The following is a 14,192-nucleotide window of genomic DNA, read 5'->3' as shown; positions in this document are numbered from 1 at the left end:
AGGAGGACTGCTCAGCAGCTTCAAAATTGAGTGTTAGAGTAGTGTCCAAGACAGCCAAATTTGTTGTTTGCCTCCGAGTCAACCATGACTTGGGGCAGGGCGGGGGGGGGTGGTGTCAACAAGTATCATCCATGTGCTCAAGAAAAACAAGGAGGTTTCTTCTTTGTATAGCCCTGAAGTTCTACTTGAAGCACCCCATCAAGATTCTTGATGTCAACCAGTATATTAAGAATAAACCCTTGAGACTGAAGTCTGAGTTGATCAAGACAGCTCGCTGGCACAACTCTGCCAATGTCACTTTGCTTCAGTGCAGGATCCCTGTTCATTCACCAGTGTTAATCCCCATGAGGAGACTTCATCAGTTTAGGGATTTAGTGAGATACTGTCTCCCAAAGCACCTCCTGCATAGCGTGTCCTGGGTGATGCCAATGTGCACTTCATTGCAAAGAAAGGCTGAGGTGTTGGGTGAATAACCTGTGTCGGCAGCCTCAGTTCTGCTGTGGTTTGAGAACCATGCTGTGCTCAGTATGGCCCATTCCCAGTGTTCCAGTGACGGTGCTGCAATACTTTAACACATATATCTGGTTCTGTTTGGCCAGGTGTCAGATATTGGTGTAGTCTGTGTGCTTCTGATATCAAAGACAAGAAATATGTTTGAGGTAGCTCTGACCTTGTGTTCAGCATAGCTAGTGCTGATCTGTGCATCTGCAGTGCTACATGGCTTTCACTGTCTGGAGAACTATATTGCATGAATGAGAATAGGTCAGTTGCTGGCTGGTAAGACCTGCTACCTGGATTTTAACGAAGGTGCTAATTGCTGGCATGAAGGAGCACAGAGCTCGTTGCTCCTGGAAGAATTTCCCATCTTAAGTTCTGCAGTAGCTAAAATGCTCATGTTATCTATCATCTGTTTAGGTGTCTACATGCAAGTTTGTGATCCCAGTAGTGGTCTAGTGCCTTTGCAGACCTGTGAACAAGGTGAAGGTATACTAAGCCTCTTGCCCGATCTTGCAGACAGACAGTTATCTTTCTCGCCAATGTTCCTGTTTCAGATTATCTCCTCAGATTCATATAGGTCTTCCTTCTTAGCAAACATCTTGCAGTGGAAGACTAGAATGCTGGATGGAGATACTGAGTGTCATTGGGAAAAAGCTTTTATTGATCTGTTGCCAGAACCATTTGTGTCATTTTTCTTTGAAACCTTCTGGGATCTTTTGTACTTTTGTGACAAGGGGATTGTTGTGGTCAGTGCAACGTTTCTGAAAAAAATACCTTGGAAAGCTTTTCAGTCCAGTCCTGGGAATGCAGACCTGGCTGTTGGTGAGTGAGCAGTCTTTGAAGCAGGTAGTAAAGTGTTGGGCTACATGAATTTGAGCGCCTCCGGAATTAATGGAAGATTTCGGCACAGTACATATGGTTCCTGTTGGTTGCTCTGTGCATCCTTGGCATCATAAGTTTGAGGGAATCTTACACCAGGAAGAAAAATAAGGCTGCCTTTTAAAACAAGCTGTTGTAGGTTTTGGTTATTTAAAAAAAATTCTCATTTTAGGAACTGCAGTGCAATGGAACTCAGTCCTAAAATTTCCTTATTTTTGGAGGATGTAGAATTGAAGGCCTTTTTTGGGAAGGCTGCAAAGTACCAGTCTCATTCCAGGTTGCCTTCCCAAATGGAGCTGTTAGGCCTTCTTTCCATCCTTGACCTGTCCGCTAAGAATATAAGTGCATTCGGACTTCTGATTTATGTCAACGTGGATTGACAAATGTCAGCTAATGAAGTCATAGATCCAAGTTAGTTTCTAGGCCTGGTTCTCAAGTCTGAAATATTTACTGACATAATTTAGTTGTTCCATCTTTGGTAGAGAAAGATCAGGAGATTCCCTCAACATATTTCAGTAAGGGCAGAATAAAAAACTTGTTTTCTTCTGTAGCATTTCTCATTTCATCCATACTGACCAACTTATACCACCTTTTCTTTTTGGAATTTTTTTCAGTATGCTAAGGTTAACAGTTCTTCAGGGGCTGTTTTTATTCTCACTGGCATGGGAACTGTTCACCACTAGTGGAGGAAGTGGTTTGCCACTAACTTCCAGGATGGCCAGAAAGTGTTAGTCTTGCAGTTGATTGTGTCAGTGCTTGGTGAAAGATTAGGAAGAAAGAAGCATCTTCTTTATCAGTACTCTGCTCCTTTTCTTCATCTCTACTCTGCCTTTATTGCTTCTGCATGCTTTATTCCTGGTGTCCCATGAAAATGTTTGCCAGGCCTTTATGCAAGGGCTTCCTATAGTTTTTTCCTAATGTCTGAAGAAAAGCAGTTCTAATTGGTTCTGAATCAACAATGCCCTAGGCACTCCTTGTTTATCATGGGAGATGTAGATGGTAAATATTGCAGATGGAGAGATTAGAGGCTATGGTAACATGATTTGAAGTTGATAGTCACTTGCCAAACTCCTGTCAATTTAACTTAATGCCAGGTATAAGTCTGATAACTTGCCATCACGGTGTGCTGGGGAGTTTTCTGTGCTTGGTATCTAGCTGTGGTGCCTCCTTTTTAGGCAGCAGGTGTACCTTGGAGGATAAGGAAAATAGAATATTTTTTTAAAGTTTTTGGAAAGTGTTAAAATATATAGCAACTTCTTAAACTTGGCAGGAGGAGAATCTTGGCAGCAGGAAGGATTTGTATCATATCTTGGGCAAATTTGGTTAAAGCAAAGGAAATTTCAACTTTTGTCTTGTAAAGCTGGAAAAAGCTCAATGTTTCTTCCTTTCATTACTAAATAATTATACTGTACTTCCATACTCATCAACATATTGGTGTGTTGTGCTTGTAGGGCTTGAATTTTATACAGCACAAAGGCAAGCAAAATTGCCTTCCATTAAAACAATTTTAAAAGTGTAAGTCATCTGTTTTATACCTCAGATATGTTGAACAAAGAAGGTTCAGCTGTTTGAGTGTCATTTAGCAGAACAGGAGACTTTTCTGAGGTTGTGCTCAGACAGTTCTGACAGAGCTGGAAGGGAATGTGTATTTAATGACATAACGTCACAGTACAACTGAGACAACCTGCCAGCTTAAAATCATCAGATGGGGGGAGTCTTTTCCCCTGCTTCTAGCTTTGCAGTTTCTCCTCTTGCTCTCCTATCCTCTGGCATTAGCTCTGGTGCTTATCTTGCTGCAAGGAAAGCAGATTAAAACTCCTGACACAACAAAAAGTGCTTCCCTCCTGGTGTAGTGCTTCCCTCCTGGTGTAGTTTTCCATTGCTTTCATGGTACAAATTGGTTATCCTGTGGGCAGAAGGGTGCTGGGACTTGCTGGTTTTGATACTTGAAACATGGAAATGGGGAGTGGAAGGTTAATCAGTGGGTGAGGGGAGCAAGACCTCTCCTTCTATAAGCTGCCAGCTGTTACTGCTTCCACATGTTAAAAATAAAAAAGATTAATTTTAAATCTATACTGTGCTAAATCTCAAATTAACAGAAGTCTAGTCATAGTTTATTCTAAAATGGTGTACTCTGCTATTGCCATTTAAAAAAAAAATCTGACCTTCACGAGGAGAAAGTATGAAATAAATGCCAAACACAACAATAGCTACTGGTGAAGGGACTAGAAGTCCCTTCCTACAGGCAGCGTTCCCTTTCTGGACTTAAGATTTCTAGTTGCTGTTCCTGACTTCCCATTTTTCAACTTCTAGTTGTCAGTAGTGGTGCAGTCATTGGGAAGGCTGATCCTTTAGTAGATCCTGATCTGTAAAATAAAGCAGTGTACCATTGCTGCTCAGGCCCTTAGCATAGAGGGCAGCGGTGTCTGTAGTTTCACGAAAAGCTGTAAGCTGATGCTACATAGTTGTCTTGTGGTGTTAATGGTTGTAACACAAAATCACCTTATTTGAGAAGCATACATGGTCATATGAATGCTTCTGACCCATCTTAATGCAAAAATAAATTGGCAAACTTAACCAGTATTAACTACATGGTACTGTAAGTCTTGCTGGCTCACTCCGCGTTAAGATGAGCTAGAAGCTTTTGCATCCTCTGAACACCTGACCTGATGTTTTACTGGTGGCTGAGAAGCAACAATATCTTAAACTGCTCTAATTCAGCTCGGATTGATTATCCCCTCAGGCGAGATTAGCACTGTGCTCAGGTAACACCTGCTTCAGATAATATGATCAGTTTTCAAGCAAACTGCAATTAGAGAAATTTTTATAGCATCTTGCGTTATTCTTTTGGCCAGATGAGTGTATTGGCCAAAAATTCTATTAAAGTAAACACAAAGTTCATCTTTGAACCTGTGGTAATTAATTGTTCTATGGTGGCACTGAGAGATTCAATGAGAAGCAGATTTCATGTTGAACTTCGAAGGTTTACACTAAACTTTCAGAAGGGAGTTAGAGTTGCAAGCCTGCTGCTAAATTTCTGGTGCTTGAATTTGTCCTTAGACTGATTTCTTGCATCAGGTGGAGCATTCATTTACCTTTATTCTGGAAATACAGTGGTGGGAATCTGAATTTACAGCATTGGTAAACTGAGTGTAGCAAGAACAGATTATTAGCTAAGTAAGCATTGCTGATTTAGCTATATGCAGCCAAATTTCTGATGGTATTCCTGTAGTGAGAACTCTGTATTAAAGAAAAAACTTGATCCTCTTGGATTAGCCTTAATTTCATAAAAAATAAAAGTGTTTGCTTATGCCTCTTACTGGTGGAGTCTGAATTGGAAAGGCATTCATGCTTAAACATTATTGCAACTTTATGGTGTAAATTGACATGTCTGTATGTTGCTAACAGGCCAAAGTGTTTGGATGCTGTGGTAATAAAGTAACACAAATAGTGATGACTTAAGGAGTGCTCAACTGAGCATCAGGAGGCCATGAATTCACTTCAGGTTTTTAGGAGCTTTTCTGTTAATTCTGTGTGCTTCACAGCTGTTTTTAAGAGCTGCTAAACAAAACTATGTTGTTTTCAAGCTAGAGATGTTTAGCTCTCTTAAACTGAGAGGATGAACAAATCTGCAGCAGCAAACTTGAGAACCAGAGTCTGGAACCATACAAGAAATTAGCTTCCTGGTGGTGGTGTTTTCCAGAAAGAACATACCAGTCTAGGCTTCCTGAATCTGCTAGACCTCATTATTCTACTGTTGCAGGAATAGGGTTTAGGTATCCTGATTTTGACAATTTCAAAGTCATGTAAAAGTGCTTTAAAATCTACTATTCTGGCAGGCCATGAAGGAAGAGCAGCTTGGGTCTGTTGTGAGATTGAGTTGAGTTGTAGATAACCCTCTGCATCTGAAATGTCAGGATTCAGTCCCTGCTGATGGCTGACGAAGGCAGAGAGTATCTTCATGTGATGGAATTTCAGGATGTTTTCTCAAGGCTTTCTTTAAAAAGTTGCAAAAATAGAAACTCTATAAAATACTCAATGTGCACCAAAGTTAGTGTTCCAGTACAGATTGATCTGTTTCATATATACAATTAAGCAGTCACCCAAAGACAACCATTTAACAATAACGGTGCCTTAAAATGCAGGATAAGCAATGTGTAAAGGAGAAAACGTTTAGAAAATAAGTAGTTCCCAGTTAATATACTGAACTGGGTCTAGTAGATCTGGCTGCTGCTTCTCATTCTGTCTTTTAAGAGTTCTGGGCATAAGGTTGGAATTAAGGTTGAGGTGGCTGTTTTGATTCTGGCTAGTCAAGTGCTTGGACATGGGGAACCTGATTTTTGACTCTGCTGTTGTGAATGCTTTGGTGTTTACAGGAATGTGTACAAAATCTGTCTTGGTGCTTTTTATTAACATAAAAAGCCCCAAACCCTTAAGAGCTCTTTAATGGTACATAGTTTTGTAAAATGCTGTGCTTGTTAGTTTGAAAGAATGAATTGTTCTGGAATTTTCAACAAATGATTTGCTTTGTGAGTGGAAAAAATGTGTAGTTGAAACAGTTGCTTGTTTTTGTTTTTTTTTTTTTTTAAATATTCAAACTTATTTCAGGTGAAGAAAGTTTGGCTTATTGAAATGCAAAGATCTAGAACTTACTTGGGATTTTTCTCTTTGCAGATATATTATAAAATGTCTAATGGTTATGAAGATCACATGGCTGAAGATTGCAGGGATGATATTGGTAGAACAAATTTAATTGTGAACTACCTCCCTCAGAACATGACGCAAGATGAGTTACGGAGTCTATTTAGCAGTATTGGTGAAGTTGAATCCGCAAAACTTATTCGGGACAAAGTTGCAGGTATAATCTAGTATATAAGAAGTTTTTACTTTGTGGTACACTGCTCAAGCAAATACTCAATTGAATGCAATTTAATGTAGAAATATTAAATATTTTTGTGTGTAATCAAACTATCGACAAGTATGCATATAACTACAGTAATGCTAAGACTAGATATTAACTATTAGGAAGATAGAATACTTAAGGCTAAATTAATGACTGTTTTGTATATGGTTAAGGGTTCCAAGAAGTACAGTTCCTAAATTTGAGCATCAGTAGGCATGTCTAAAACTAGTTTGAATTTGGTCCCCAGCTGATTTATTCTTTCTACAGTCTGAACATTTTTTACTCTACCAGAGCTCTGAATATGCAAACAAACCTTTTGATCTGATTTTAATCAGTAAAATAAAGGTGTGGCATGCATCTGAAACAGTTGTAGGCCTTATCATTCTTCAGGAATTTAACTTGTAGGTTCTTTAAATAGGTTTGTTAGTAGTAGCTTTAAAAAAATGAGAGGAATGAATTGTTCAGGTTTGTGAAACTTAATGTTTCCTTGAAAACAAACGAATGCTGGTAGAGCAATGGGTTCCATAAGCCATATCTATTTAGTTGCAGGAGCTTTTTATATGCTCTGTGAAGACGTTTTAATCCTTGCACTGTTAAAAATCTTTATTTACAAATTCTGATTATTCTTGTTCAGCATTCATGGAATCTTGGATTCAGTGGGAGAGCATGGCTGTTTCTGTACATAAAAGTAATTGTGCTGTTAACTAGCTATGCGTGCTTGTTTGTTCTCAGCCTGCAGACAATTGCTTTGTGGAGTTTTCTGCTGCACATGCTCACTCTTGTATTTCAGAATCTAGCAATACTGACTTAGATCATAATCTAATCCATAATGTAACAGGTCTGAAACTACTTCCCTGTCTGTAAAAACTGCATGAAAGCTGGTGAAACACATGAGAATTCTTTGTGTGTTATTATCTTAACTGACTTTAGTACATTATTTTATATGCTTGAGAATAGACATGAGAACTGAATAATTAAAAACTTCAGAATTTACTTGCAGAATGTCTTCTATGTTTTCCATGTCTTTAGTTTTCCTAATTTATTTCCAATGAAGTTTCACGTGATGGCTGTCTATCTAAATCTGTACTTACAGGTTGTATATGTAAAATCATCATGAAATAGTTACATAAAATACTGATTTCTTTGAATATTTTGATAGCTGAGTATTCAGCCTAGATGTTGTCATACAGTTTGAGATGCTTAGAAGTAGAGGCTTGCTCTGGAGGCTGCTTTTGCAAGGAAATAAGACCACTTGTTTAATGATAGCAAGCCATTCATCAAGTGTCACGGCTGATCCACACCTTAGACTTTCAAATAAGCACAAAATCATCTGCATGGGAGGTAAGGATATTTTAAGTGGGAAGCAAGACACATCATTACCTGAAGTTTGAGAGTCTACTTCACACTGTTCCCTGTAGCATCGAATACTCTGGTAAAGTCTGGTTAACTTTAACTTGGAACTTGACAGTGCTGGGTAGTCTGTAGTCCAAAACATGCTTGTGTGCTTCAGGTTTTTCATAGCAACCCTCTGAAGAATCAAAAGTAAAATTCCTGTTAGCATTGCATAGAGTCCTTGAGTGCCTGTGGACAAAATGCTCACTTTTCTTTAAAGTGATTGCCAAGTGTTTAATTCTGCATGGCTACGTTGGTCAGATGACTTAATTTTGTTACTACCTAATTTTTCATTTACTTGCAGCACTGTTAGGAGCAATTCCCAGTCTTCTCCATGCTCACTGATAGTTTGGGAATATCGGTAACTAAGAATTGGCTTCTTCAGCAACCCTCTAAAAGTACCACTTTTTCTCTTCCTTTTGCTTTTCTTTCTTCCCCTTCATGTTTGCATTAAGATTTCTGTGTTGCAAAATTCCACTCTAAGCAGATCTGATGTTTGGCTGCCCCTGGAAAGAACAGTCTTGTGGCAGAGTTCTGCTTTCCTTGTGCCACCACTTGCATTTTTCTGACCCCATGGCAGACTAGCAGGAAACTAGAGCTGCAGAAAAACCTGTTTAGCTCCCTGACCTTGGTTTCTGTGAGGTCAAATAAGGCAAAATATTGGCATGTAAGATGTAGTTGGGGGGTTGAGTGACCTGGACAGGAGGGAGTTAACCTCTCCTTTTGTTGGAATTAGACTTTTTAGATAGTTTAGTTCTTTTCAATGAAATTACAGCTTTGGTGCCCCCATGACATTCTATTAAATCAAAGCATTTTGTCTTTGGAGTTGCTTTTATTGACTGTATTTGCAGAGTTAAAATCAATGTTTGTTTGATAATGCTTTTTTTTTTTCATAAAACAATGACTGATATGTATGTTTTTTCTCAATTAATTCTCTATTAATGAGACCTGTAGGGCGGAAAATGTCTTATGCCTGGAATGCAGCTTTTAATGACTTATCGAACTAGCCTTAGCTTTCTGGAGACTGATTACTTTGATTCAAGAATTGATTTGAAAGCCAAAGTTTTTTGTTTTGTTTGAGGAAAGTATTTCATTATGATCAGAGTATATATGTTGTTGGGTTTTGTTTCAAATACAGCGTGGTGTTCCGTGTATTAGATTGTGTTTATAAAATTTAGAGAAACTCTTTGAAACCACTAGACTACTTATCCTTTATTTTGTTATTGATAAATGCAATAGGAAATTGAAAATAGCAGCAAACCATAGTGTCAGTTTACATTCCTTACTATGAATTTTCTACTTTGTGTACACATGGATTATAGCAGTTGGTAAAAGTATGGCTATGCATTTGTTTTGTTGTTTGAGACATAACTTCTTTTTCTGTTTTGTGCAGTAACTGTGAAGAGAAGCTTGTGCACAGTAGATGAACATTAGACAGGGTGCAGTGCTCCTTCAGCTCTTCCTGATCATACTGGAAAGATAGGGTGCTGGTCTCCTCATTCTCCAATTTGTGTATTGCATTCTTAAGCACTTACAGACATGGCTTTGCTTAACTTGTGATGAGTGAATCTTTACTTGGGCAAATACTGGATTGTTGATTTATTGCTCGCTGTACTTGTATTTATGTTGAGTATGTCTTGGACATCCAGGATTTTCGTAAGAGAACTATGGAACTCATATTGGATGTTGTTCTTTCTGTCAGATCTTAAGACTAGCACTAGCCATACCTTGGGGCTTTGAGCCCTGGGGAAACATTAGAAGGTTGTTTCCCAGTGTAGTACAGCACAGTGTCAAGTCGGAGATGTAACCTTTCACTGTTGCATCTCCTGGCCTTTTGTGGTAATTGCTGAGGCCTGTGGGTAGCCGTTGACCCAATTCAGTTGATGAAATCCTCACTTCCTGTGGCTCTGGCTCATGAGGCTGACAGCAAAGAAAAGTACTGGGGTTTGTCTGATCAGTCTGCACTGATTAGACTGTAGCCCTCTAGCACTGACTTCAGACACAGTGGTGCCAAACTTGTGCTCTGTACCAATTTCCTACCCAGCAATGTGTATAGCGTTAAATGTCCTCTTTCTTGGAGCAACTGCCTTCTACCATAGATGATTCGACAGAAGAAATATGTCCTTGTTACGGATGCCTGCAATAACCCAATCCAACAGGTGTTAAAACTCACATTTATTCTTCATTAAAAGTTAGTTAGAAGTCTGGTAACATTTTATAAAACCACAGGCTCAATGATGTAAAGAGAATGAATACTACACAGCCGACTTAAGAATCCCCAAGATTTAAAGTAGTGGCTCCAAAATGCGCGTATCGCTTACCTAAAAGCGGAGGGCTCTCACCCTCGAGGAGTTACCTCAGGCGGTGCCCTGACCCAAGGGGGAGTCCCTGACTGACCCATTGCTCCGAGGAGGACTGACTCCCATGTGTCCTCTGGCGGGACTCCGTTTATACCCCTGTCGAATCTGACCTGTGGTCACTTAATCCCTGTTGGCCAGGAGGGTCACCTTGGTGTACCTGGCACGTCTCGGTTGTCCAGTTCCAAGTTTCAACCTGTGGCCTCCAGGGTTTTCTTCCCCCCCTTCCCCTTCTCCCTGCCTGGAGAAGTTTTGTTTCCTGCTGGCGGGTTGTGGGGACTGCCATAGTCCTGTACCATATTTTGCATTGGGGGTGCTTGGCTTAGCTGGGACATCCAGATTCTGGGGTCTAGGTTTCCAGCCAATCTGCTGTGCTGGACTCCCTCTTACAGGTGAGCATTTTAAAAGCATTTCTCCTCCTTCAGCATCTGTTAATGCAGAAATCCAGGCCTTTGTGCCACTCTAGTCTTGCAGCACAGATGCAGGTGGCTTGTTGTGTTAGGATGTCTGACTGCGTGCAGTGTGGATGCTTCTAATCAATAGCTGTAAGTTTTCTGTCCTGGTCATCTTTAGCCTGCTGTTCTGCAGGTGTACACAGACTTTTAGTCCTTCTGGACCAAATGCTAAAGCTGAAAGTTAGCCTGGCATGAGTGTAAGTTTTATTTAGTTTCTCTGTCTTCCCCTTACCCTGCTGAAGTGTTGGTACTTTCAAGCCTCACTGTCCTAAAGCTCTGAAAATGTTGGGTTAAACTTTTCCCATGTGCTTAGGGTCTCAGACCACTGTGGGATCTGCTTATTGTTCATGACAGCCGTAGCCCTCCACTAGTATCTGGTGACAAGTTTGCTCTGTGCAGTTCTCTGTAGAAGTGTTGATGGCAGTTGATTTTGTTAGGGAGGCATCCAACTTCTTGAGGGTTCTTGTTCCTTCCTTCATACTTTCTGTATTGCTTGAGCAGGGAATAAGGTATCCCTGTGATACTAATGACTTTCTACTCTAGGAAATCTAGGATAGGATCCTTCAGACTGTGCCAAAGAATCTGTCTGTACCTGTCAGCTACCAAAATATGGCCATCTATGTGCAGACACTGAAAGGAGACAGTGGGTTTCCTCTCCAGTGTCTGCATTTGCTTATGTAAGTTTGAGCTGTGATGGAGCATGCTAAGGTTGAACTCCTTGATCAGCAGCTATCAGGGACAAAGGTATCCACTCCACTGTTGCTGAAAAATGTGGAGCAGAATGGACATTTTGGGGTGACTTGTTAAGGTTGTGTGCAGAAATCTGGGGTCCATCTCAAAAAATACTGTCATTACGGCTCACTTGCACTGCAAGTGTGTTTGTGGCATGTTGCATACAGGACCAAAAAGAAATCGCTTCTAGGTAGTTGTCAGGAATCAGTATGCATCTTCACCTTTTCCTTGCCTTTTTCTTTTCATGATGTCTTCCTTGGAAGACTCTTTCACAGAAATTATCCAGCTGAAGAAGAAATGAATGGCTGTGTCCTTGTAAGCTTCTAAAGCAAAAAGGGAAGGAAGACTTTATTGCACCGCTTTCAGATGCTGAAAGGCAGTAAGTAGCTCTCTAGCTCACATGACAGGGCAACTCTATTCATTTCACTAGCGCAGTGGACTCCAGTCTAGAAACAGAATTCTTAAGTGTTCTTGTTTTGTGGAAAGTGTTTAAGTATTCTCTTTGGCTGAAATTGTTTCCTTTTGCATGGAAAACAACCATGAAATTGCTTATGCAGTTTTGCTGTTAACTGTGTAATTGGAATGCATCATTACCTCTGGATTATTTTTTCTAGCTTTTTAATCACATTTGGTGGTATGCAATTTCTGTAAACGTGCGTTCAAGAAAGCCTAGCAACAATGGCTAACTTAATGAAAAGTGCAAATGGTTTGCAGACAAATTGGCCAGATACTGAAAATGTTAACACCCTTCTAGCTTTGCCAGCTTCACTTAATTTCCTTTATCCTAAGGTTAGCTGTATAAACTATCTCAGAGGTGATAACTGAGTTCTAGCAAGGGTATGGGAATACACTTAAGGAATCCAAGCAACCTTTATATTAAGTGGGTTCAGAGCACAACTAGCAGAAGCAGGAGCTGGTGCAGCAGTTTCTGGGCTCTGCTTCTAAGTGTTCTGGGAACTTCTGGGATAGTCAAGGGACTTCTGGGAACCCTCTGAGGAACTGGAGTGCTTACTGCTGCCAGGAGAGGATAGCTGCAGGAGACCTTGACTTCTAGCAAGTTGCTCAGAGCTCTGTCAGGTGTGCTTAATCAAAGGGACAGTGGAGCTTTTGTTCCAGTTGACCCCTGGTTAGGGAGAGTCAAACACCTTTTTATCTATTGCTTAGGACAGACCTATGTAATAGCCTAGCCTCAAGCATAGCTCCCAGAGTGCTGTGAACAGGCACAGCAGTGCAGATGGGGGCCATGGACTGCGTTGCCATCAGCTTGTATGCACTTGGGAATGGTGGTGACGTGCTGCCCAGTTTCCAGCAGTCACTGTAGCAGCTATCCCTGTAACATCGGAGGCCTTGACTGAAAAGGAGCTACCTTGACTGAAAAAGAAGGTGGAGCTCTGCAGGTCTTGGGCTGCAGGGAGTGCCTGGGGCCTCTCACTTAGGGTGGGTAGAGACATGTTCTTATTGCTGCAGGAAGTGTGCACTGCTTGGAGGACCTGTGTCACCAAGTGAAGGAACTGTGGTTGAATTGAAAACTAATCTCTGAGGTTGGTGATCAGCAGCACAAAATCCAGCTGAAGGTGAGTCACTGGGAAAGTACCCAAAGTTTGATATCAGGGCCAACTCTGTTTAAAATTTTCATTAATGACCTGCATGATGGGACAGGTTGTGCCCTCAGCCTGTTTGCAGCTGATACCAAACTGGGAGGGTTGTGCTGCCATTCAGAAGGACCTTGACAGTGTTCTCTGAAAGCTTTAAGGCAGCGCTGGCATAACAGAGGATGACTTCCTACTGGTTTAGGGTTGTGGGTATCCTTTTACTCTGTCTGGAGACAGAGAGGGTTAAATATATTCATGCTTAGTATCCCTCCTTAAGATACATAGGCACATAAAAGTCAAAAAGGCCAACACAGTTGTGCTAGCCATTGTATGAAGTACTGTGCTTTACAAAAGCTGATATCTTCACTTTGTTTGCGTCATCAAGCCATAAAAATGAGCCATATAGCAAAATATTCAGTTGTACTCTAATATTTCTCAACATGTTTTTAGTGGGAGTTATTGTTCCACATCACCTTAGAATACTTTCATTCTCTTCCAATGGAGCAGCAGTATGTTTCTGCAGAATAGCAATTTAGTTCAGCTTAACCTATGATTGTGTTGACTCTGAACACTTGCTGAGGTTCTGCATTGTAACGTTGGCAGCTAAAAAGGTGTCGTTATTTGAAAGCTGGAGTTTGTTCCTAAGGAGATGGGGGGAGTGGGTTTTTCAGCCCTCAGTGTCTTGAATACTCAGGTTTCTGTTCCAACCACAGATGAACAAAATCTGTTCTAAATTTTAAAGAAATGAGATCTTACAGTAAGTGGGCAAGGCATTTTCCTCCCAAAGACTTCCTCAAGAAATCAGCCTGTGGTATTCATGCACAATTTTTGGCCTGGTATTTTCTGTGTTCACTTTACAAATCCTTTTCAATTCACAGCATCTAGGATGCTGGCAATTCATCTGGAAAAAGAGCCCTGGAGCAACTTAAATTAAATCTCAGTAAAAAAACATTCTGGAAATGAGAGAAAGGAAAAAATACAAAGCAAACATATAGAAATTGCAAGTACACAGAAGGGCCTCATTAAATGGAATTAATTACTAAAAATATTAAACCTTTTGTTTTCAGGATTTAAAGCTGTCACTCTTACTGCATATAGTCGAATTCTTAAAATATTGTGGAGATAGTGAGATCCCTGGAAGCTGTCTCTTTGAGCCGGGGTAAAGAACAGACTTATGTGAAGTGAGCATTGTAGCTTTTGACTTTTATCTGAAGAAGTGTCTGCTTGAATTGCTTGTAGTCATCTTTGTTTCAAGGCAAATGCCATTTATTTTGCAAATGGAGGAGAGGCCACTTTATTTGTAATTCATAATGTTTTCCTGAGTTGTCTGAAGGTCAGGCTTTCTGAACCAGTTAAATGCGATTTTTGCCCTTAAACTTCCATA

The 14,192-nt window shown here is 40.4% G+C and overlaps 1 protein-coding gene across 2 annotated transcripts in view; it reads left to right on the top strand.

The window, feature by feature from the left end:
• Positions 1-14,192, top strand: part of ELAVL1 (ELAV like RNA binding protein 1) — a 40,944-nt gene that overhangs the window by 5,912 nt on the left and 20,840 nt on the right. For both annotated transcript variants that reach the window (XM_069790018.1, XM_069790017.1), the window contains exon 2: positions 6,052-6,235. In XM_069790018.1, coding sequence (XP_069646119.1) covers positions 6,064-6,235 — 172 coding nt within the window. In that variant the 5' untranslated portion in view covers positions 6,052-6,063. The remainder of the gene's footprint in view (positions 1-6,051; positions 6,236-14,192) is intronic.

Source organism: Haliaeetus albicilla, chromosome 8, assembly GCF_947461875.1.
Source record: "Haliaeetus albicilla chromosome 8, bHalAlb1.1, whole genome shotgun sequence".
Lineage (NCBI taxonomy): Eukaryota > Metazoa > Chordata > Aves > Accipitriformes > Accipitridae > Haliaeetus > Haliaeetus albicilla.
Note: the sequence above shows the minus strand (reverse complement) of the source record. Positions and strands in the feature narration are given on the sequence as shown.